At 38.9% G+C, this 25,208-nt stretch overlaps 3 protein-coding genes across 5 annotated transcripts; 1 reads left to right on the top strand and 2 right to left on the bottom strand.

Annotated features, from left to right (window-relative positions):
- Positions 1 to 5,332: 5,332 nt before the first annotated feature.
- On the bottom strand, positions 5,333 to 7,551 carry LOC121321909 (BLOC-1-related complex subunit 7-like). 2 transcript variants are annotated; one of them, XR_005950987.1, is made up of 5 exons: positions 7,389 to 7,551; positions 6,673 to 6,735; positions 6,476 to 6,519; positions 6,070 to 6,156; positions 5,333 to 5,681 (listed from the first exon to the last, which is right to left on the bottom strand). XR_005950987.1 is itself a non-coding variant. In XM_041261293.1 (5 exons), the coding sequence occupies exons 1-5, from the start codon at positions 7,518 to 7,520 to the stop codon at positions 5,630 to 5,632; spliced, it is 312 nt and encodes a 103-aa protein (XP_041117227.1). In that variant the 5' UTR covers positions 7,521 to 7,551; the 3' UTR covers positions 5,333 to 5,629. The 2 variants fall into 2 exon arrangements, 1 of the variants encoding a protein (XP_041117227.1); XM_041261293.1 differs by having other exon boundaries at positions 6,136 to 6,156.
- An 861-nt stretch (positions 7,552 to 8,412) lies between these two features.
- On the top strand, positions 8,413 to 14,021 carry LOC121321480 (steroid 17-alpha-hydroxylase/17,20 lyase). Its single transcript, XM_041260447.1, has 8 exons — positions 8,413 to 8,831; positions 9,366 to 9,504; positions 10,197 to 10,426; positions 10,612 to 10,698; positions 10,923 to 11,132; positions 11,354 to 11,523; positions 11,976 to 12,079; positions 12,475 to 14,021. The coding sequence occupies exons 1-8, from the start codon at positions 8,517 to 8,519 to the stop codon at positions 12,750 to 12,752; spliced, it is 1,533 nt and encodes a 510-aa protein (XP_041116381.1). The 5' UTR covers positions 8,413 to 8,516; the 3' UTR covers positions 12,753 to 14,021.
- Positions 14,022 to 15,420: 1,399 nt separating this feature from the next.
- Positions 15,421 to 25,007, bottom strand: LOC121322174 (WW domain binding protein 1-like). 2 transcript variants are annotated; one of them, XM_041261754.1, is made up of 4 exons: positions 24,709 to 25,007; positions 20,135 to 20,237; positions 18,861 to 19,022; positions 15,421 to 18,286 (listed from the first exon to the last, which is right to left on the bottom strand). In XM_041261754.1, exons 1-4 carry the CDS (start codon positions 24,790 to 24,792, stop codon positions 17,562 to 17,564), a joined length of 1,074 nt encoding a protein of 357 aa, XP_041117688.1. In that variant the 5' UTR covers positions 24,793 to 25,007; the 3' UTR covers positions 15,421 to 17,561. The 2 variants fall into 2 exon arrangements, with proteins under 2 accessions (XP_041117688.1, XP_041117689.1); XM_041261755.1 differs by lacking the exon at positions 24,709 to 25,007 and adding an exon at positions 22,172 to 22,720.
- Positions 25,008 to 25,208: the final 201 nt, after the last annotated feature.

Consider the following 25,208-nt stretch of genomic DNA (forward strand, 5'->3'; position numbering starts at 1 on the left):
ACTGCCAAGACTGCTGTGGCCACTGACTGTGTACGAGGTTTCCTTGACAACAGTTGGAAAGCTGGAAGCTTTAATCAGTTCATATGTCAGGAAATGGTTGGGAGTTCCACGCTGCCTCAACAGAGTGGGACTTTATGGTAAAGGAATACTGCAGCTACCAATCTCTGCTCTAACCGAGGAGTTTAAGTGTGCCAAAGTCTGACTGGAAATGACATTAGTAGATTCACGTGACAAATGCATAAGGGAGGCAGCACTTGTGTTGAAAACTGGAAGAAAATGGACGGCAAAGAAAAATGTGGAAGATGCTAAGGCTGTCCTTCGAATCAGAGATATTATTGGGCAAGTTCAGCATGGAAAAGGAGGTTTTGCTCTCAGTTCAGCTCCTCCTACATGGCACAAGGATCCCTCATGTCCTTTGTGTTCATCACCTGCAACATTAAGGCACATTTTGACAGGATGTAAGGTGGGTCTTAGCCAAAGACGGTTTACTTGACGCCATGACCAAGTGCTGCAATGTTTGGCCTTTGCATTGGTAGACAAGCATAACCTGACCAATAAGTTGCCACCAGTTCCATCAAAACATTACACACAAAAGACAATATTCCTCCGTCTAGGAGAGTAACCACCAAGAAAAGATGTTAAAACCAAGTCTCGCCCAGGACAACTGGAAGCTGCTAGAGACTGGAAAATGCTGGCAGATGTTGGTCAACGGCTTATTTTTCCACCTGAGATTGCCACTACTAACCTTCTACCAGACATTGTATTTGGGTCTGGATCAGCACTCCTTGTTCATCTGGTAGAGTTAACAGTGCCATGGGAAGATGCTGTGGATGAGGCGTATGAGAGGAAGAAACTTTGTTATGCCCAACTAGCTGCTGAAGCGGAACAGCAAGGATGGAGAGTCCGAGTTTACCCAGTGGAGGTGGGATGTTGGGTTTGTGGCACACTCTACAACCTGGTTGCTCAGAGACGTCGGGTACAGTGGCCAAGAGTTGCGTCGCACAGTGAAGAACTTATCTAAAGCAGCAGAAAGGAGCAGCAACTGGCTGTGGTTGAAATGGAAAGGATGGGGCTGTCAAGCACAATATAAAGAAAGCAACGCTGATGTACAGGTAAGTAAGCTGGGTTGAACTGAGTGGGAGATGGAGGGGGGTGATACTGGGAAGCCAGAATCACTTTTGAGCCCTCTTGAGGTGTCGTGGGCTATCAACGAAACACAGAGGATGGAAAGTGCCCACTTGAAGACCCCAGAGCTTGCGGTCCTTTTGACCAAACTGCACAACAGACACCCCAGTTGCCAACATATAAGCTTCTATAATATACCATATACTAGCCTTCCACTTTCTAATCAAAACATATTTAAAGTGATGACTGATGGTGAACTTAAAAATAGACAAGGTTACATTTCTAGGACACCCAGCTGCGTGGCCTTGGTGTTTTAATTGGTGACCTTGCTTTGTGCAGAACCCCAGAAATGACCACTTTATACAGTGCTGGCCCTGCATTTTACATCAGCTTTCATTCTGTTTTTAAATACTAGAAATAAAAGACTAAATAGCTTTGCTTTGCGGTCCTTTTGCCCAAACTGCAGAACAACAAACTTCTGTAATATACAGTATGCTGGCCTTCCACATTTTAAAAATGACTGCAATGAAAGAGTCTTGATATCCCTGTTATTGCACTGTGTATCTTGTAATTGTTACATTATTGAAAAATGCCCGTTGACTGACAGGGATGATTAGTGGATGTGACAGTGCCAAGTCCATGCTGTTCAGACAGGAACTAAAAGGGTAAAGATTTTTTTTTTTCTTGCTGGATGAGTGCTGATGGACAGTTAACTGGTAACAGAGTATCTGTACCCAAATTATACCCTTCCAATATTCTTCATTATTTTACAAGCCAAATCAACTTTTCCTAATCTGTTCTCTAGAGCTGTTTATTTCAAATACAGAAGGAATAAAAGCAGTACTATTGCATTTCTCTCCTGTTTGCTTCTGTTCTTCACAAGGCCACAGTCCATGATAAGTCTGCATGCCTCAACCCCACCAAGAACATTTTCTCCTTTGGCAGTTCCTGCACAAGGTTCCCAGCCCTCCCTCCCCCACTTCATAGCCATGGTCTCACTCTGCAGCTGAGGGATGGAATCACGTGCAGGAATCGCCTTGCAAATAATTAACAAACCACGTCTCGAGATTGTGGTGGTAAGCCTTGCTTAATCATTACACTGTGTAACAATTTTTTTTTTTTTTTTGTTCCTGGGTAGTAAGTGTTATTTCCTAATTGCTTATGCCATAAAAGAATAGAACATGGCTATTATTCCCCACAAACTTTGCTTTTGTGACCAGGACAGTGATATTTCAAAATATCACTATTTCCAATGGGAAAATGGGCAAATGTATGTCTTTTCGTTCACATAAAGTCAGAAAAAACCAACATATGAATCCAAATTAACATGTATTTATACTAAAGTAATACAAAGATGACTACAAAAGATTTAGAAGTGAGTAGTTTTTTGAGATTTACAATTATACTGTATTTACAGGAAATAACACTTACTACCCAGGAACAAAAATTGTGTTACATAGTGTTATCTTTGATGATGACATTAGTGCTTTTGCAGGGATGTGCTTTTCCATGCCACTTCTTAAACATTGAACTTTATGATTACATTATTATTTAACCTTGCTTTTGGGATATGTACTGTATAAAAATGGGTCTCATCACTATTGGGGGGAAAATGCTTACTGTTGATAAATGTAGTAATTAAATATGCAATTTACTTTTCTGTAGACTGTTGCCAAAATAAAACAGTATAAGACACAGCCTTGGTAAATGATAATTACATTTTTTGGGGTGTGTGTGGAATGCATGTCTGCTTGGAATGCATGTGGTTTGACCATGTTTTCGAATCGAAACAAATTTTCTGTTTAGAGTGGTATGTGCAGTTTGATAATGCGCTTAAGTAATGCGCTAGGACACCCAGCTGCTTGGCCTTGGTGCTTTAGCTGGTACAGTGCTGGCCATAAATTTTACATCAGCTTACATTCAGCATTCCTACCATGAAAATATGACTGAAAAAACAGAATATTATACTTTTGAATGAACAACAGCCGGGGAACAATCATTTCCTGGAAGCAAACTAAAACGACTACCAGCTAGCTTCCTAAAAGGCAAATATCTACTGTAATTATTTTTTAGGTATATTTACTCTGTTGTTTCAGAAATGAGAATTCTCAAGAGGAACTACGTATTACACGGCAATAGGTTAATTACACAGAAAAAAGGTGAAATCTATGACAACTGTAAAAAAATACAGTAATAAATGAGGGAAGAATACCACATGGAACAAAATTATACGTAAGATAACTTAGATGTCACACCCAGAACCGAACTGAATATGGAAAGCAAATGAGATATCTGTCTGCCTTTCTGTACACAAGGAATATTGAATTCATTAAAATAGGACATTTGTACCATTAATCAAGAACATGAAAATAGACCACCTCGTATAATGATATGCACAGTCTAAGACAGGACTTATTTTGTAAAGGTATCTTTGAATTATTTAGACACTCGGTTGGTGATGGAGCCATTGTAAATGACCTGGCACCTCTCCTTGGGACAGCTCTTTGGTGCTTTAAAGAGGCGGTATGTTGCAGAAACAAATTTGTAGTCACCTGTTGTGATGAGACAGAATTGTAAAGATTTTTAAAAAATAAATAAATGAATCTGTTAAACTTGCTACTGGTGACACATGGCTCTTGTAGAAATTGGAGCCTGTAGGAGAATACCTTCACAATGTCTACATGCTCAAGTCAAGGTATCAAGCCTGCTTGGAGCTTGTAGAATACCTTCACAATGTCTACATCTTCGAAGTATCACGCGGGGATGTACATTTCCACACTCTGTTACAGTATGTGGAGAACTTGGGAAAAGCTTGATACTGTATTTGGCACAGGTTCCCATTCAATGAACCCTGCTTAGTTTAGTTCTGTCCTGGGGAATTCGAGGGTGTGAAAATTAGACTTATTTTTAATGTACAATGCATTCCTCAAAAATAGAAAGAATGTCTGGATTGATATTTGTGAAGACCATACATAGAAATGAAGCCTTTATTTTAGCTTTTATAAACTTTATAGGACAAATAATGGGTTATTCTTTTTTCCAGGAGGTGGTCGTCTACTGTGTGAAAACTGGCACTGTTAAGGCATCTAACGTTTCAGTTTAACATTCCAGAAATCTCACGTACCCCACAATACTTTGAGAACTTGGGTGCTGTAGACACCACTGAAAAATATCTCTCCACTGTCCTGGAAAATGAGAGGTTTTCCCCCGTATTTTGCTCCAAACTCTTGCACACCAGTTTGTGGTTACAACAATCCTTGTTGTACCTAGCAGGGTTTAAGACCCAGGGGAGCCCTGGGGCAGGCATGCATTCAGTGCTCAAGGCCAGTTCACATACGTTAGCCACTCACCTGTTTTGAACTTAAGTTTTGAACCAAAAACTGTTCTTTTTTCCAGAATTAAACCTGTATATATTGAATAAACCAAACTTATATCTGAAGAAAAGGACTGTGCATTTCTTTCATCAATAAACGCAACTACTCGCTACTTTTAAAAAACTACAAGTTTGTAAAATGGATATGTATAATTGTTGTAAAGTTGAAAACATACATTTCATTGATATGCCCAGAGATCGAAACAATGCCGTAGTGAACAGTTGTTGTTTTTCTTAAACTGGACAACATCTTTAATGAAATAATCCCATAAATACAGCTAACTAACAAACACCAAACAGCATCTCAGAAGAATTCCATCGAGGTGCAGAAAGTCACACAACTTTAACATGGCAGCCATATTGAGGTCAGTATCCAGACCAATATACCACTGCAAGCATGGTCTGCATCTCTAATTGTCTTTGGGGTATGTGACTTTGACAAAGGTATCATGCAGAAGCCCCACGAATGTATGAACTACATATGGTAGCTACATAAAGACTTAAAAGTGCTCAAAGATAAATATGTATATATTATACCAGTATAAATATAGAGTAATGCAGTAGGAAGTAGGCATCTAAAACATTTTTTATGAGCTGTTGGAAAAGCGAAGGCGGCATTGTTTTTTTTTTTTTTTTTTTTTTTTTTTTTAATCATCCCCCCTCACATGGTTGTTTCACAAGCAGGATGTACAGAAACCAAACACAAAATTATTCCTGCTTGCAACAATTTCTCCTTCACAGGTCTTCCTGTAAGGGCTGGCTGCAGTAATTAGATAACTGGATACATGTGTAGCTGCACTGGCAATAAAGAGGCATGGAAAGAAAAAGAAAAACTCATTTTATAATGATTTTATTAAGTGAGTGAAACATTTCATTCAAACAGCTTAAAACAATATGTTTGTTAACTGGCAATGACTGCATAACAAGTTACCTGTCCATGCACCAGACAGCCAATAATCAGTCCAGCTCCAATCAAAATGACACACCTGTACAGGAGCGAGCACATTCTAACAATGTCACTGATGAAGGCACTGTGGAAGAATGTGAAAAGGAAGAGAAAACTGCTCATCTGCGATTCCCCACAATCAGCATGTTCTTCTTGGGCTGTGCCTCTCCACAGCACAACGAAGCTTACTTCAGCAAGTGCTTCAACTGATCCTGAAGGTTTTTTGAGTGTCCAACGCTGCAAAATACAGTTGAAATATTCAACATAACAAAATAATAACTTGATTTTCAATATGCACTAGAGGATGCTGGGTCTGCTGGCTAGTGTTTATTACCTACCAATACTGGGAACGAGGAAAAGAAATAGAGAGGTACTCATGATGGGCCTTTATCAAGACAGTACTGTGTAATCTTACAAACAGGAGAGCATGCTCTTGCGTGTGTGTGTGTGTGTGTGTGTGTGTGTGTGTATATATATATATATATATATATATATATATATATATAGCAGTTTTACTATCACAATCTGTCATGCTGTTGCATACTGCACATTTTAAACATATATCGGCAAATAAGGCCTTGATTGGTCTTGATATTATGTTAAATTATGATAAAATTATATTTACTTTGACATTTTTCCAAACCAAAAATATGCATGAGGGTTCGTATACAAGACGGATGTTTAGACCTACTTTTTCTGAATGGCTTCTTGTCTGTATGGAAGAAAAAACAAACAAATAAAACAAAAACAATTAAAACATAAATCCAGGTGAACAGAAAAATATTATTATTATTATTATTATTATTATTATTATTATTATTATTATTATAAACACAGCATTTCTGTAAGAACTGTGAACAAATCCATGAGGTTTCTGTGGTAATTATCAAAGTAAAATGATGATGAAGTGAATTTTTTGTTAGAAGTTTCAGGACTAGGCTTCACAATCACAGGAACCACAAAAAGTTCTGAAGGTTAATTTTATTTACAAATAAGGTTTTAACATAGGTTACAAAAAACCATACACTTACTGGTACTGTAAATGGGTTGTTATAATTGCCATTTTTCTTAGACTCTGCAAAAAGAACAAAGATAAATGGGATTCTAAACTGATTTGAAGGCTGTGTTTCTGGGGAATTGCTAAAGGTGCACGTTCATGTCACAGAAGTGAGATTCAAGGGTTGCGGACTGGAAAGGCTGCAAACCGCTTTGATTATCAATCGCTTACATCTTCAGAGTGTAGTATAGCATCCTCTTGCATAACCATATTCCGGGCTGCCTGTCCAAGAAACTAGAACACACAAACCGAGAGGGGCGGGGGGTTAATACTAGAAAGATTAACTGAACAACACGCGCTCTGTGTGGTGAAACACTAACACTAATCCAGTTACAAAGAATTGTGAGATTCCACCTATTAACATTAGATCAGTAACTAGCAGAAACCTACCCTTCGGGCTCTTCGCTTTTTGAAGACGTGATGACTTTTTTTTGACGACAACGTTCAATTAAACTCTTCAAAAAGTGTTAATTGTGAAACAAGTTCACTGTAGTTGTTTCTCCCGTAACTTGATTGAGACTATAATATTCTGTTTCATGTGTTAATGTAAAACAATGCCGTAGTGATCGGAAGTGATCGTTTCACAATCAACGCTTTTCCAAGAGTTTATCGAAGAGTTAGCTCAATCTTTATAAAGGGACACCACGTGACCAAAACAAAAACAAAAACTAAGAGCCCTACTATTCTGTACTTTTATTTAAAAGGCACACCATACAGTGCACCCAGTAAAGTGTACGATATTGTTATCACGTATGTAACCAATTACAGAATGATTTTCCCACTTTGTACAGTATTCTTCTAGTCGGTGCTTTTAGCAACACCGCAGAACTCAATATCTGGGACAAGCTGCCACCCCAACATGAAACAGTAGACAGAGAAACAATCACCTCTTGGCTGCGGGAGCCTTTCAGCACTTGTCGAGTGAGCGCAATCACATCGCCGCTGCAGGCGCTCACTTTCTCGGACAGCAATCCCTTCACAGACTGTCCGAACCTGGGCTGCGGGTCCGGGTAAGCCATACTGACAACAAGGGAAGAGGAGGCTACGGTGTCGCCAATGGGACAAAACAGAGAACTGAAGCATTAAAAAATCCGCTCAGTTCAAAACTCTGCGGTACAATCATCCAAGTTCACAGGCAAAGCAGATAACACACACTGACTGCTACAAGCAGTACATAATTTTATTAAATATGTGTCCTGTTATAGTCAGCCGTCTGTCAGTCAATGCTTCTGCTGAAACCTGCAGAAGAAAAGTGATACCGCCTGGCATATTTGAAAGCTGGAAAATGAGTCTAACCGGCTAAGCCAATATATATAGTTTATATATAGTAAGACAGAATTTCAAAAAGTTGACAAACTCAACAGAAATGAACTACCTGACTCCAATGAAAAAGAAAATTAGGTTAAAAGAGTAGCATTAATAATTGCAAACAATCACCTCTTGGCTGCGACAAATTACTACCCAACATTTCAAAAATAGTTTGGAAACATTTACACATATTTCTAATAAAAAATAAAACGCAAAGAAATATTTCGAAAAGCGCCGGTGGTGGCTTTTATAATGTAATGTAAATGTAGCTGACTTTCAGGTCAACAATAAATACAGACGGACCATAAACACATTACAGGACTTGTTAGAGCACCTGTAGGGGGCTCAACTATATTTGTAAAGAAAAACGTGAAATCGCAAATAAACATATAAGCTATATTGTATTTATATAGGGACATCCCATCCACCGTCCGCCAACTCCACCTCTTACATTCCACCAGGCTCGCCTCAGCTACAAGTTGTGTTAACTTCTGTGCCAAAAGAGAAGAGGTCAAAGATAACAGCGGCCAAGGTGTTGTCATTGAACACTCTTATAAAACCGCTCAAACCTCATTCATCCACAGCTGGCTTTCAAACCGGGGCTCAAGTGCACACCTAAACTTTAGGTAACTTTAATTCATGTAAATGAAGGAGCTGCGCCTGCTGTATGCGCTTACATTGCTGACTAACTGAAAAGATAAAAGACCATGGAGTGGGTACTTGGTACTGCATTGGTTCTCACCGTGGCACTGGCTGTGCTGTTCGTAAAAGGACGCATCAAGAGGAGGTTGACGAGGTCCAATCTCCCCAACAGCTTGCCCGCATTCCCTCTAATCGGGAGCTTGCTGAGTCTGAGAAGCGACCTGCAGCCGCACATTCTCTTTCAGAGGCTGCAGGAGAAATACGGCAACATCTACTCACTCATGATGGGGTCTCACTATGTGGTGATTGTGAATAATTACCAGGACGCCAAAGAGGTTTTACTGAAGAAGAGCAAAATCTTTGCTGGGAGACAAAGAACTGTAAGTCCAGATTTAGTCAAAATATCAACCAATCTTCCTGTTTATATTATCACAGTAACATATAAACGAATTAACACAATATATAATGTGCATATGGAAAAGAGTGTATGCAATGTTACTCGCAATAAAAATGCAGAATGATATAAACATTATATTGACAAAAAGGTTTCGAAATGTTCCATCAGCTATTAGCATATGACAAAATTCCTGTTGCATACCTTTAAATCCACTGCCTGGATTACAATACTATACCTATGTGTATGTCAAGCCTTTAACTGCACATTTATTTAATAGTGTCATTAAACTATACTGGTATGAGTTGTAATTTATATCGTGTACTGACCTGACATGCTTCTCAATTTACTGTGTGTAAAGTGTTTCACCCATTTACTGAGGTACAGTCGGTGTTGTAATCAGTTTTTTAATCTGATCAGAACCTGTATATACAGTTTATATATAGTGGTAATCCAGTGCCACGCAGTGAGCAGCAAGAGTTGGAATGCAGTTCCTTTGTGTCCCTTCTCTGGAATGCAGGTGACTACAGACATTCTAACCAGGGAAGGGAAAGACATCGCGTTTGGAGACTACAGCCCGGCTTGGAGGTTTCACAGGAAGATGGTTCACTCTGCGTTCAGCATGCTTGGCAAAGGCTCAACCTCAATCGAGAAAATAAGTACGTTTTCTTCAATCTCTTCAGACAGCATCCATGGACATCACATTATACTGTAAATAGAAGTAACTCTAACTTAATGTATATAGGACGTGGAGAGACAAAATAATGTGATTTACTTCCAAAATAATAATAATAAAAATCTACACGTTTTACTGTGAGCTTGCAGAGCCCTGGAATGGGTGGAACTGTTTCAGAATGAATGAACTCCATTCCCGAGCTACATTTGCAAATGCCCCCTATAAGCGCTCCAGATAAGGGTTTGGGTCCTTGAGTAATTTACTCTTTAGTTTAGGGTGCGTAAAGTGTATTTGGAGTGAGTAAAATGCAACATTACCTTGAAGTCATGAGTGATCACAGACTTGTTAGATTCATGATGCACCAACTCACACGTGTATCTCTTTATTACCCTCACTCTCTGTGCCAGTGGATAACTAAACACATCTATCCCGGAGAGTTAGAGACCACAGGAACCGACGAAGTACAAGAAGCTTGATAACATGCAAACTCAAGCTGTGGAGCAAAATTGCAATGTGTGTTCGTTAAACATTTAATTTAAATATCAAATGTAACTCATATGTTTTCAAAGCAGCACGGAGTAGAATTTTTTGTTTCATTTTTATTTTAAATTTTTTGTGAAGTGCGCAGATAGTTTTCATTAGAGTTAATGTCTTGCTGTCTTGCTTGGCCCCCAGTCTGTAGAGAAGCCCGCTCCATGTGCAAGACCCTAGCCGACCTCCAGAGTACCGCCATCGACCTGGAGCCTGAATTGACCCGTGCCGTCACCAACGTGGTGTGTTCCTTGTGCTTCAACTCATCCTATCAACGTGGGGACCCAGAGTTTGAATCCATGCTCCAATACAGCCAGGGGATCGTGGACACTGTGGCTAAAGGCAGTCTGGTAGACATCTTTCCCTGGCTTCAGGTACTGCATATTGTGGTTATATGATAGGGTGGGGGTGAGGATGAGAGGCTGAGACCTACTTAAGTATCAGGGGTCATTCATTTCCCATGTATTTTGATTTTAGAATTGATGGATAGGGATGAGATGAGGACTGTTTTTTCCCTCCAGCATTAATGTCACCAGGTTCCTCATTCTCTTTCCCACAGATTTTCCCCAATGAAGATCTCAAGATTCTAAAAGACTGCATTGCAGTCAGGGACGCGCTCCTGCAGAAGAAGTATGACGAACACAAAGTATGTTTTCTTTTCCTTATGAAATTCTGTGTCTATCATAATAGGTGCCCTTGAGGGATAGTAGGTTGAGAAAGTGCAAAGTACCAGTTTCCAAAAGGCTATCCAAAATTCTCTCTCTCTCTCTCTCTCTCTCTCTCTCTCTCTCTCTCTCTCTCTCTCACACACACACACACACACACAGGAACTTGTTCCATAGCTGAAACTGTGTGCTTCCCCCTCACCAGGCTGACTACAGTGATGGTGCAGAGAAGGACCTGCTGGACTCCCTGCTGCAAGCCAAGCTCAGCTCCGAGAACAACAACACACGAGCAAGTGAAGTAGGGCTGACAGACGACCACTTGCTCATGACTGTGGGAGACATCTTCGGGGCTGGAGTTGAGACAACCACCACTGTCATGAAGTGGGCCATTGCTTACCTCCTACACCACCCGCAGGTGAGCAGAACCTCATCTGTCCCAACTACACACAGATAAAAATATATTCTAAGCAAGTTCTTAGATCAACTAGTCGTCCAGCTGTTTAAATCAGTTAAGAAGAAAATAAATAAGTAAATTAGTAAGTCTTCTCTTTGTCTTTATCACTCCTCGGCACTGTGTTGGTTGTTCAAATCTTAAACTAAAATAAAATTTTAAAAAAATCAATGCAATATCACCAGGTCCAGAAGCAGATCCAGGAGGAGATTGACAGTACGATTGGGTTGGACAGACACCCCAATCTGAGCGATAGGGGCAGTTTGCCCTACCTGGAAGCAACGATACGGGAGGTGCTACGGATCAGACCGGTCTCCCCTCTCCTCATCCCTCACACGGCCCTCAAGCACACCAGGTACTGTTTAGTGATTCCTCTGTGAGAAGCTGGAACGCATTTGGCTAAGTGTTTAGTGCCGTGTGCTTGGAATTTTGGAAAAGGTGTTTGGGTCAATTTCTAAAAAGAATGTTGAGATATGAATGACAGAAATATGTAGAAGCTACTAAAGCAATATGTTTGCAGTTTAATAATGGTCTACTTTGAAGACACCAATTCAAGGCATTAGGAGGACATCAATAAAAGCTATTTTCCATCATTTGAAGTGGTAGAAATAGCTACATTATTCAAAATACAGACAATTGAAAATAGAAAAAAACTTTTCATACATTTTCCATTACAGATTTAACACATCATCATCATCATCGTCAATATAAATGAGATAAGATTGCTTTAAAGATAGCTTACTGTACTGAAAATGTTTGAGTTGTATTATTTTGAAAATATTACTTTTTGTATTGATTTATTTACAGCATTGGTGCTTTTACTATCCCAAAAGGAACGCAAGTCATTATTAACCTTTGGTCCTTGCACCACGATGAAAAGGAATGGAAAAACCCAGACAAATTTGACCCTGGTCAGTATCCAGATTTTACAATGGCTGGATTGATAAGATTCATATCATCCCAAAGTTTTTAAAGTATGAGTTTTTATTTATTTATAGCATAATGGCTATTTATGACCAATTACTACAGGAACAAATCATCTATAAAGCATTTTTGATGAGTCCTTTCAATTATATTTTAATGTCATGAACCTAGACGCAGCTAGTTTGCTGAATCTTCAGTTGTCACTGTCATTCCCTTACTACAGTAGGTCTACTCTCAACTGCATTTCTTTAAACACAGTACCCACTATACTCCCATTGGTTGAAGAATAAATACACTTTAATGGAGTACTGACCACCTTAATTCAGGTGTATATGTATATGAAGAGCAATGATGAACGACTCTCTAATCCCTGACTTTCCAGGCCGCTTTCTTGATGAAGAGGGGAAGCAAGTTTATACCCCCTCTGCCAGTTACTTCCCATTTGGGGCAGGGGTCCGGGTCTGTCTGGGGCAGTCGCTAGCCAAGATGGAGCTCTTCCTGTTTCTGGGCTGGATGTTGCAGCAGTTCACCCTGGAGGTACCAGCCGATCAGCCCCTGCCTAACTTACAGGGCAAATTTGGAGTAGTCCTCCAGCCCCAGAAATTCAAAGTGAATGCCAGACTGAGGGATTCCTGGGTGAAAACTGAAATGTACCACTGAATAATTACAAAGAATGCATCGTATTATACAGTCAGTCAGTTCAGCTAACCTCACTGTTTTTTATATGTTCAGGTAGCAATGAAGGGAAATGTTATATAAATCATACATTGAATAAACACATAATCCTAAACATATTAAGTTTAATTACCCCCCACCTCCTCCCTTTCAAAAAATAAAACAACAACTGAAGCATTTAAAATTTCCTGTATCAAAGTACAATTCATTATTTCAGAGTTGTGGAAATGTTTATGGTTGAATTAAAACTGCAGACATATATACAGTATGAATCTATCTATCTGGATAGTTCACTATCCAGCTGGCTCAAAATAAATGCAACTGAAGAGCCCTACACTTTTAGCATGCAAGGTTAACATAACCCTGCAAATTACTGAATACAGAGGAGACAAATGACCAAAACATGGCAGCCACAATTCCAGCAATTAAGAGGTTTTCAGAGGCCATTAAAAGGTACACATTAGAAAAGAGGTTGTAGTATTTTTTTTTAATCTCTCCTTTAGATGCATCGGCCCCAGTGGCTTCTTTGAACTTGAACAATACATTCAAAAAGGGCATATATTCAAGAATGAAACGATACATTACATTAAAAGCCTTCACAGGTAAAGAAATATTTTATCGCCTGTTATTCAGTGATATTCTGTAGATATTCTGCACAAGACCTTCATACATAATAAGAACACAGTGCAAGAACCTCAGAAACACTTCATTAACAAGTATTTATAACTTTGAAGATCTCTCATTATATATCTCAGAACTCACTTTACACATGTTCAGTACTTCCAAATGCCACTATGCACCTTCCAAAATTGAAAAAAAAAAAACTTTTCATGCATTTTCCATTACAGCAGATTTAACACTTTCATCATCATCAGTTTAAATCGGAGATAAGATACTGCACAACCTAATCATTTCTTTTCTTAGAATAATTAACCTACTGTAACTGCTCTACATTATCTGAACACAGGAAAACAATGTAGTCTACAAAGCTGAAGTCTTGTTTTCTTATTAATCAAGAACAAACTAAAAGAAAACAAAACACATAGACTCATGTTTTTCTAAACAGGTTATTTCAATTCTTCTCACATTCTCCAACTGCAATGCCAAGTAATCTTTGCATTTCTCTGTTCTGGGTAAAGCTGCACTGTGTCACCAAAATTTCCGCGTGCATACAATTTATTAGACCCACTCTCCACTTTGACATTATTTTACAACTGAATGTCTCTTCCAGGGATGGGCAAAGCTGGTCCTTCCAGTCCACATTTTGAAGGTGTGGGTGTTACAAGAGTTAACGAATTACTCGTTCATCTAAGTTTAAGGTAGAATGTAGTATATATATATTATATATAAATATATATATATATATATATATATATATATATATATATATATATATATATATATATATATAATATATATATATATATATTTGTGCTTTTTTCAGTTTCTTTCTCTAAAACAAGGAATTACAATTGAATTTGCAAAAACACCACCTGGCAGCTCGTATCAGCGTTGCTTTAAGATACGTGATGCCATCATGCAGTCGTGCTTTGATTTCCACAACACACACACACACAAAAAGTGATACATCCCCAACACAGAACAGATATGCATTGTCCACCTGTACACAAGTCTTAAAAGTGGCCTTTAACACATGATGCTTTTATAAAGAAGGAATATGAACTGAATATAATAATTTTTCTTAAAAAAAATAGTGTAACTGGTATATTTTATTTAAAACATAAAATAACTGAGTTTTGCATTTATGTATAGAAACTCTTTTCATTAGCAATTATGCAGCATTAATAGTCTAAGGAAATCTTTTGTCAAGTAAAAGGCCCTTGAAAATGAGGTGTGCAAACAGAGCCAGCAGGGCAACCTGTGGGTATAAAAAGCAAAACGATGGCTTGTATTTATGATTAGAACACAAAAGACACACACCGCCTAGGGTAAGACAAAAACTTGTATAATTTCCCATTAAAATGCATGTTTATCCCTGTAACAAATCTAGGTAAATTGTTAATTATATATTTGGTATATTTAGGGGAGAGAAGATAATGGTACTGAATTTCTCAAGCAATGGTTATTTGATATTGTCCACTAACTTTCAATTTTTTGCAGTATAGTTTGCTTCTCTCTCTAGTATGCCTTTGCTGGAAGAAAGTTCTAAGTAATCTTATATAACTTCAGAGGCCTCCCATCTGAAATGTACCGAAAAGCCTATTGAGATGTGCAAAGTTTTTACTCTCCTTTAAATTGAACTTATGAAAGCTGATTAAAAATCAATTTGAGGTCATTTTTACTATGATCCTTCTCCCCCTTCCCTCCCTACACTTGGCTTTTATTCTCGGTTATTCATGCATGTGTATCCAATTATTATTTTCTCCCCCTTTTTATTTATACCGAGCATCAAAAGAAACTGATCACTATTATACACATTTATTTTTGAAAAAAATAAGTTATATAAATGATGGACATTGACAGAATGTTTTTGGTTTCTTTTTAATCACTCCATCATTCATCCCTGACCTCGACACTCTTGAGTGACTATGACTGAAGCATAATGCATTTAATCACTTAATTAGTGAGACAGTTGATTGGACACTGGATATGGAGTGATTTCAGCTGTTGATTGCAAGCTTGAATAAAAGCAATAAAGAAAATCACAGAAAAAAAAAACAATATGCCATGTCTGTCAAGAGAGCAGCGCCTTCGTGCAATCGGCGTGTTAGGAGGCAGGCCTAGCGCAGTGTACTGTGGCTCACTGTCTTGGGTGATCACAGCCAGCAATTTCAAACCTGGTGAGACGGCATAACCAAACACACTCTGTCAATGACAGGCCACGAAGTGGGAGACCAAGAGTCTCAACACCTGCCCAAAATCGACAGATCATTCTGCAGCATCTTCGTGATATCAACTGTTAAGCGGCACAATAAAAAGACACTGCACCTGCTCTGAAACAAAGGTTGTCATTTTTAGATCACATCTAGTGAATTTTATCCAAATATAAGTGATACTTTTCTTTTGATGATCAGTATATTAAAATATAGAATATAGTTGATGGGATTTTGTATTTGACTGCTTGTAATTTGCAGCTGTTCCCTTTAAATCTGCAATGATAACTGATAATGCTGTCAGGTCAGTCTCTAACAAGTGACAAGAACCTCCTCAGCACACAGACTCAGATATGCTTCATTGAAAAGATGGTGTACAGCAAAGTAGCAACTTTACTATACCAATGCAACAAAAGCTAACAAGACTGAAGATAATATTTTCATTTATAAATAGTCTATATAAAATCTAAAAGGATAATGTTTAAAATGTTATACAAAGTTGTTTTTTGTTTGAAAGATGCAAACTTCAAAACACCACAAACACACAATGCAAGCCTGCCTGAGGTTGTCAAAGGACAGTGCAGTGCAATGCATTTTTCATTTTATTCTGTAGCAGCAGTAAATGTAACAACAAAGCATTTACTGTAGTCTACTACCACCTGCTAGACACTTTCATCTGTTGGTGAAAAGCTTTACAGGAAGCAGTGTTAATTCCTATTATACCACTGTGCAAAAATGGTACTTCATCTGCAAAAGGTGGGCAGAGCACCTCTTAAAACATTATACCGCAACTTAACAAAACGCACATTTTAAATAAAAGCTCAGCATGGCTATAAGAACAACACTATGTTATCAGAATGGATCTGAAGCCAACTTCCCAAAAAGGCTATTTTATATGCTCAACAGGTCTGCAAGCTTTGTAAACATACATAAAAAGCCCTCAACATTTCCTAGGTGGAATATTAGTAGTTACTTAAAACAGACGGGAGTCAAACCCAACAGGTAACATTGCTGTTTGATAACAATCGCATACTGTACATACCTTGTAAAATAACAGACACAGAACAGATTTCAATGTGTAAAGCTCCAACAGCTACATTATGATTTAGTACCCTTTGTGGTACAGCAGGGTTGCAGGTTACTTTTTTTTATTGCAAGTTACAATTTAATTGATTGATTGTTGCTGCAAGGTTTCGTTTTCATTTCAGCACTCAACTATAGCCAAGGTGAAAAGGATGTGACTTTACTCATAACCTAGTGAAGAAAATCCAGCCAGCACATTTAAAATGCTTAATTTAACGCTCACAGTACACAAAAAAAATCTAATTTACTATTTTTTTTTTTTTTTAATATACAAACCCTATGAGGACTTGCTCTAAAAAGAACAGTCATTTATAATCTTTAACATTTCAATAGAAGGATCTAAACACAGTAAGACACAACTGTCCCAGAGCAGAACTGAAAGGATAATTTCCTTGTATAACTGTGTGAAGTGATCGTATGATGCATGTAAACACATGCACTTACAAAAGTGATTGATTGTAATCCTAATGAAATTAGCAATCAGAGACTAAATCTTCCGGTTTCATTTTTCACTTCAGTGCATACAGCTGCCAGTCATCTTACCTGGAACAGGCCACAAATTCCTTGTTACAAGGGTGTGAACATTTCGTGAAAAAGTTTGCCGCCTTCTAAATACGTGAACTACCTCGACCTGTGTAGCATATACTCATGTCAGCCATCAAGGGAAGGTTTCTTTTTGTAAAGTAAAAAAAGTGGTGTCCTCCTCAAAGCAGTGCAGCACTTATCTTAAGGCTTTGCTCGGTTTTACTGAGAAATAACAGCCACAGACTTAATGTGACCCCTCAACCACCACCACCACAAAAAAAACCGAAAACAAAAACAACAACAAAAAAAGGCTGTTTCTGTTCAACTTTTTTCCTATGCACCAAACTTGTGCTCAACTTTGTGGGTCGCTGCTGGCACTCTGACTGTTTGGGGATTCCTGCTCATTTATAGTGTGCAGCAACAGGCAGGCCGGTTGCCGAGACAGCGAAGGCTCCCCATGGTCCTGGTGTCTCTCCAGGACAGCCAGTCCCAGTTCCTCATCCCCGTGCGCCCGGGGGTCACAGGTGTTGCAGCCGTCGCAGAAGTCCATGGGTCCGTCCAATCCTTCATCAAGCAGCCCGTCCAGCTCCTTGAGATCGTCTGCCTCTCTCCCCCGGCTGCAGACGCAAACCTCAATGCCTGAATCTCCGGTGAAGCGCCGGTGCCTTCCTGGGGTCTTGTCTTTGTCATCCGAGAAGGTTTCAGAGCTCAAGTCTTTCAGCAGCTCTTTCCGACAGTCCCCTTCCTTGTCTGGAGAGGCTCCTGGATCAGCCAGTTTCTCTGCGCAGGCGTCCAGACTGTCCTGCTCAAAGGCAACATGAGGCTTTGTGACTTCTCTGTGGATGTAGGCTGTGGGTGGCTCAGGTTCCAGGGTGCTGGGCTGTTGGGAGATGGCATCGTTGGCTGCTGGTGGGGTGTTCACTTGTGCCGTCTGTGGGTTTCTGTGTGCTTGCTCTGGGCTCGAGGGGCTGCTGCTGGCTGGAGGGCCCGGCTGCAAAGCACTATACGGTGGAGGTGGGGTTGGAGGTGTGTTCACCACTTCCTCATAGGCAGGCAGTAGATAATTTGGCAAAAACCCTAACAAATAAAATGGGAAGTGATTAGGATTATTTCTTAAGCATGTATTAAGCAATTTACCAAACCAATGCTTTTTTTGTATTTAAAATGATTACTGATTTTGGAGAAATAAACAAAAACTAAAAAAAAAAAAAGTAAATTATATTCTGGCAATTATTTATGAAATAGAACTACATTTTACAGTGTGCTTTTTCTTGATGTTCCTTTTTAGTTAAAATTTGGTGCATCAAAATTAACACTGTACAAATCTCCAAAATAAAAGTTGCTAACAAAACATGTGTGCTTGGGCAAAACGCCCAAACACACAACACAGTATATCCATACAGTAGACACAAGACACAGAAAATAAACTTAATCCCTAGCTACTATAAGCAAGATAAATTTGGGCACTAAAAAGTACTGGTATTAATAACCAGAGTTTGGATTGAAAACCTGTCTGCGGGGTTAAATGGTTGTTAAGTGATGACTTTCAGGAACAATGTTGGGTTGGAAGAGCTAAATATGGGAAATTCCCATCTCGTGGAAGATGGAATAAGTCTTTGCGACAGCCCTGCGATAAGACTGCAATACCTACTGAAGTAGAATGGCAGGGAGGTATAGTTGTGCGCTTCCCGGTATGCAATCAGGTTTATTTCATGCTGCCGCTGTTGCTGCTGCAGCCGGTGCTTTGTGCGTCGGTGGTGACAAACACAACAGCAGCTCAGTATTATAATTATAGTCCAAACCAGCCAGAACCCTGGAGCAATGAAAAAAAAAAGTCTTTCATTACTAGCATCAGAATACATTTGAAACAATTACAATTTCTGGCAATAAAACACAGCTTAACTTTTTACAGTACTGCACTGCTTGCATACACAGACAGAATAGGTATGTGTTGTGTGCAGATATAAAATAGACAGTCAAAAAAACCTAATCGTGTAAGCAGTACGTAGCACAGTGGCAGAAGAATAATTTTTTTTTTTTTTTTTTTTTTTTTTTTAATTCCTGGACATGCAGACCAGATTTTCTTTTCTGAGATTCATACTGTAAAGACAGCACCTACTGTCAGACCTTGCATTAGTGAATGCAACTAAAAAAAAAAAAAAAAAACACACATATGCAGTGCTGTAAATAACAAATGATCCTTACAGTCCTTTTCTCCCCTGCTCTGACCTCAATCAACCTTAATCACATCATCTTCAATTTGGTTTTTATTTTGTGCAAATGCTGTCCTAAATGTAGTCAATGACATTTCTGGAAGCTTCAGCAGACGGTCTACTCTCCCTGGCAGCTGGCGGCTGTTTACTGGAGCTGCTGGGGGCTTGGGTTTCAGGAGGCATATCCACCCAGGGGATAATTTATTTTGTACAATATGCAATAAGCAAATAGAGACTCAGCATGTGCTGGATGCGAATAAACAGCATAGAAGACAGTTAGGCTTATGTAAAGGGCACCGGGGGAGAGGGGGGGGGGGGATGTTGAAAGTAGAACAGCTTTATTTCACGGTTTACTGCAAGATTACGTGAGAATTTAAATATAGCTTTTTATGCAAGTAGTCTAGACATCTTCTGCAACTTGTTTTGTGTGTGTGTGTGTATACACTAGTACTTGAGGTACCTACATTTAGATCATACCCCCAACATGTTATGCAGTATAAAGAAAGTTGCTCATGCTTGGAAAAACACAGTAAAGTTGTAGTTAAAATGATATGTTACAGCTTTAGTATGTTCCAATAAGCTTTTCTTCCTTCAGAGTAGTGATGATAGGTTATAAGCAGGCTTGTGTTAGGCTGGACTAGGCAGGATCTCTCAAATTCATGAGGTCATTCAGGTTAGGTGCATCCTACTGTAGTGATAAAGTATGGCTTACACCAGAGCTCATAGTAGTAGTTACAGCACTGCGACTCCCCACAGCAATGGCCAGCATCACAGTTGTAGCTCTGATTGTTCACTCCATAACAGACTATTTTGTTCTGAAATGGAAAACAATGATTATTTTATTATATGGATTATAATGTCTCAAAGTAAAATGCATTTAATTCTGGAGAAATGTTTAATACATCCAAGAAGATTTCATACAGTGGTTAGAGAAAATATCAGCTTTAGAAAAATAAATGTTTAAGTAAACTTGCAAACATGTACAGTTTGAAAGCTGTTTATTTATTTATTTTTATAGGTGTCCCAGGCTGTGGTACATTCTGTTTTCTGTACCAAGGGTCCACAGTATCAGATGACCTGTGTAGAGTGCTAGAAACAAATGCAGTAATAGGAGAAATAGGGGGTTTATTTCAACACTAAAGTTGCTGAATTGGATAAAGGGAATACAAAAGAAAGCTATATATATATATATATATATATATATATATATATATATATATATATATATATATATATACACACACACACACACAGTATCAGTCAAAAGTTTGAGTACACCTGCTTGAAACCAGGTTTTTCATGATTACCTATGCTTTTAACTATAAAAGCTTGTCTATAAACACTTAATATTTCATTATATGATACGTGTACTTATATAAGTTGAAAATCATAAGTGAATTGCATTCAAAAATGTAATTTTTAAATGGAAATGTAAATCTTGTGCCCAGTCTCCAGTCCTCAGTCCATTAGAACTTGTATGGGACGAACTGGACAGAAGAGTCAAAGCAAAGCTACCCACAAGTGCCCTACGTCTCTGGGAATTGCTGCAGAAGAGCTGGGATGACATGTCGGGTGATTTCCTGCTGAAACTTGTTAACCGAATGCCTCGTGTTTGTGAGGCTGTTATTAAGGCAAAGGGTGGCTATTTATAAGGAATCCAAGATTGAGAGACAATTTTCAATTTTCTTGAACATAGCTTTGCTACATAACATGTGTTTTTATTTTCAAGTATTTACAGAAACATATGACGTAAAACATTGTCAATTATGAAAAAAACCTAGTTTCCAGCAAGCGTACTCAAACTTTTGACTGGTACAGTATGTGTGTGTATGTTCCTTTATAATGATGATGTTCACATTATCTTGTAACCATTTAAACAATTACACACTTCTATGTATTTAACTGTAAATGAAAATAAGCCCATGTTTTCATTATCACGCTACAGTATAAAAAAAACACAATCCCAAATTACCTTGGGCATAAATAATTTCTAACCTTACTGGGTAGTCTATTACAAAGCTAATGGCATGCGCTATAACTTCAATGTGTAATCGAATGCTCAGTGGAGAACTCTGATACCTATCCAACACTATTTTATTTCTACTTGTGATAAAGTATGGCTTACACCAGAGCTCACAGTAGTGTTTAGAGCACTAAAACATAACAGCATCATTGTATCACTGACAGACCAAGAGCTGGGAGGGGATGAACAAATACAGCCATATACAGTTTGAGACAAAAACATATCTTCTATTCCTTTATTACGACCATGAAGCAGATTAGTAAACCACCTGCTGTATAATATAGGCCCTTACAGCTCAAATTTATTGCCACTTGATATCCTGCATACATTATAAAGGGTTAAGTGTTTGTTGAGCACGTTGTTTACCGACCAAACAGGCACCCACATCAATCAAATTCTTTCCACTGGTCGCAAGTGTTTCATTCCACAAAACAACATAACACCAAAAACTAGCTCTGGTCTTGATGATACTGAATGTACAAAATATTTATTTAAACCTTATTGTAGGAGAAAAAAAATAAACCAAATTCGGAACAGGATTATTTCAGGTGTACATAACTAAACAAAAACAACGTTGTAAACAGTGTGAGAATTGTACTCTTGGTTCCACCAAAGCTGAAACCTGTGCAATGATGATTTCTTTCCTACCTGCATTGCAACAGCAAAACTTAATAGTAAGCGGGTTATAAACCCAGCACCTTAACGCATTCATAGCAATTACAGTACCTGTCTCAGTCCTAACAGGAAAGGCATGCTGCAGCTGTCCCAGTCACTCCATTGTATGCCTTGTCAATAGAGAAGAGCAAGCAGAGATTCGTTGTGCACCCGACATTTCCCAGCTACAGCTGGCCTGGGAGAACGAGGTCTCTATTTAAATGGCGTAGCCCCTTTATTTAAAACGGACGTTCCTTGCCAGAGAATGCGAGTAAGCTGGGTTGTGCATGTACAGCTAACATTGCCTCCACTCCCAGAGACATTCTTAAACACAGTCTGTCTGAGAGAGATGACATCAACACAGACCAGCTCGGCACTCGACTGCTGGCTGGGGGTTTGGATTGGAGTCTCGAGATCCCGGAGGTACAGCTGCAGAGTGGATGGGTTGCTATAGTGAAGCACAACATGTGGCATGCCACAGTACAGGCCAACGCACCCCGAGCCAGGAAATTGGCACTTTTCTCTGAGCAGCAATATTCCCACACTGCTTAACAATTTGGTGAAATGCAATCATGGCCTTAGAGAGCACAGTGAAGCTCTACTTAGAATACAGCAAGTATCAAAACATGTGCACTATAAATCTCACAAGGCAAAAATAACTGTAAAAAAAAAAAAAAAAAAACACACACACAGAATAAAACATTTACTGTAGGTTTTTTTTTTTTTTTCACTTTTAATGTTCATAACATAAAAATCCTCTGGGGGATCAATTTGTTTAAATACCCATCCAATCTATACCAGTATACACTACCAAGATTTTAAAATAGTGTCACGAGATTAACAGTATGGTACTGTAGGTTCACACTACTATTGGTCTGGTCTGGTCTGGTGGGGTGGGGGGGTGCTGCATTGGCTTTGGCGCTCCTGGGATTAGGGAAGTTGGATCCGGCTTAGATCGTTTCTCTTCACCACTCTGCGGTGATCCCTACAGGCCAGGGGCGGAGACTTGCTGAGCTGGTCTTTGTCCTTGAATTCCTGGGTGTAAAAAGACACTGACTGGCCCGTGGGATCAGAGGACGCCCACTCAGCCTCGGGTCCCTGATGGATGAATTTTCTGGCATAGACACACATTCAAGGTCAGTGTCTCTAATTTGGATGTTTGCAAACTGGGGAGCATGCAAAGACATTACAGGGACCTTTGCGGACAAAAGCCTGTAGTTATGGGAGTCGGCTCTTAACTGTTCCCAATCAATTCCATCGGAAAACTGCGTTTCCCAGGATATGATAAGGATAAGGATTACTAATATCAAATGGAAAAGCAACACTATATCAATGTTAAAATATGCTACTGCAGACATGTGCTGATCTCTTGTAACCCAATCTGTACTACACATAGCTATGTTGTACAAGCAGGAACAGAAATGGCTTTACATAGAGCCACATTCTTGGTACATATGCCTATATTTTTTAAAGGCAATGATCTGTGTGAACCATAAATCTTAATGATATTTCTATTTTTTCACATTGCATTGAGAAGTAATTTTCTGCTAAGAGGATGAAATAACAAGTTACAGTGAAAGGTCAACCACACAAAGGGACAGTACGTTCTTTCTCTGGGACAGCTTTTTGGTGCCAGAAAGCTTACATCAAACAATCCTTGCCATACGACCCCACCTGCAAAGATGATCAAAGACGCAAAACATCAATACCCAATAGCCATCCATTGTGCTGTGGTGCAGTCTTGTGTTAAGACAACAACATGGTAACTAGGTTACAGAAACAACCAGGGAAAACCGGATTCAGGAATTCACACGGCAAAACATTCAATTATACAAAGCATGCAAATTATACAAAAGAAATACTGCCCTCTAACTGTAATGCAAGAACAATGAAAAGATATAACTAAAACAAACAATCACCAGTGTGTGTGCTCTAGTCGTACTGCAGAAGCAAAATGTGGTATGTTTTTTTTTAGTTTTGTTTGTTTACCAGGACCATACTGAAATGTAGTCCAAGGAGCTCAGTGTCAGACAAGCTCAAGCACTGGCAAGAGTAGTTGATTGGGCCTCTGAAAATTAAGAATAGTTTCAGAAGCAGCAGCTGCTCTATGTGGAGTTTTGTTTTTTAAATAAAGCAGACAAACATATTGGATAGTGCCTTTACCATAAAGCAAAATAAAATACTGACTATTAAACGTTGTTGACTGATCCTGAAGCGAAGTGTGGCTAGAAATACAAAGTAATTATATATATGTGTGTGTGTGTGTGTGTGTGTGTGTGTGTGTGTAAACTAAAGCAACAGAAACAATATCACGATGGTAGTGTACACATTTAACCTTCCCATTCTTGCGTCATTTTTCAACTTAAGAAACGTTGACTAAACCAGTCTAATATCAACAACCAGAGTTGGGATACAAGGCAATATGCATTTACACGTATAAGTGCAGTGCATACAGTCAAGAACGCAAGCGTTAAACAAAGCACACTTTTAAAAAATGCGTTAAAACAAATATGATAGGCCTTAAATACAAATCACGATAATGCGTAAAGGCTATAACTAAAGTTTATGAAATGATACAGTCTGAACACCGCCAGCTACAAAAATCTTACCTCTGCGCTACTTGTCTCCGCTGTAAGAATGACGGGGACAGCGTGGAACAAAAACAAGACCATTTTAAAAATATGACAATCCATTTGCCTGCGTACCCCTTTTCTTCAACAAACAAACAAATACATACATACAAAATAACAATATAGGTTCCACATAGAGCTTTAACCATCAACTGGTTCCCTTTTGGTGCAAGGCCACAGCAAGCACCGCCTTCGTGCTTTCACTATTGGACCGTTCGGGTGCAAACTTCCGAGGTGTTCGTGTCTCAGAACCTACCACCGGCTAACACTGCCTGCAGAACACAAGCCGTCAACTCTGCTGTCAGGGAAGGGTCCGGTCTTCTGGGCGGTGATTTAATCAGCTCTCTCCTTTGCTGAGAAGTCAGCTGATGGCATGTAAAGAAGACGGCAAATACAACGTGAAAGTTGAGGCTTCATTTATTGGATTTTTTAAAATTTACATTTTCATTAGGTTTTGATTGTTTAAGTTAATAAGTAGA

This window comes from Polyodon spathula, chromosome 10 (genome assembly GCF_017654505.1).
Source record: "Polyodon spathula isolate WHYD16114869_AA chromosome 10, ASM1765450v1, whole genome shotgun sequence".
Lineage (NCBI taxonomy): Eukaryota > Metazoa > Chordata > Actinopteri > Acipenseriformes > Polyodontidae > Polyodon > Polyodon spathula.

Bases quoted from the DNA above. Each gene is read 5' to 3' on its own strand.
- LOC121322174 (XM_041261754.1), bottom strand. From the start codon at position 24,792: ATGGATTGTCATATTTTTAAAATGGTCTTGTTTTTGTTCCACGCTGTC. The intron at 20,238-24,708 runs GTAAGATTTTTG...TTTCCATTTCAG, and splicing joins CGGAGACAAGTAGCGCAGAG to AACAAAATAGTCTGTTATGG. The intron at 18,287-18,860 runs GTAGGTATTGCA...TTTATTTGTTAG, and splicing joins CTCCCTGCCATTCTACTTCA to GGTTTTTGCCAAATTATCTA.
- LOC121321909 (XM_041261293.1), bottom strand. From the start codon at position 7,520: ATGGCTTACCCGGACCCGCAGCCCAGGTTCGGACAGTCTGTGAAGGGA. The intron at 6,736-7,388 runs GTGATTGTTTCT...TGTGTGTTCTAG, and splicing joins AAGGCTCCCGCAGCCAAGAG to TTTCTTGGACAGGCAGCCCG. The intron at 6,157-6,475 runs GTAAGTGTATGG...TCTTCCATACAG, and splicing joins ACAACCCATTTACAGTACCA to ACAAGAAGCCATTCAGAAAA.
- LOC121321480 (XM_041260447.1), top strand. From the start codon at position 8,517: ATGGAGTGGGTACTTGGTACTGCATTGGTTCTCACCGTGGCACTGGCT. The intron at 10,427-10,611 runs GTACTGCATATT...TCTTTCCCACAG, and splicing joins ACATCTTTCCCTGGCTTCAG to ATTTTCCCCAATGAAGATCT. The intron at 11,133-11,353 runs GTGAGCAGAACC...CAATATCACCAG, and splicing joins ACCTCCTACACCACCCGCAG to GTCCAGAAGCAGATCCAGGA.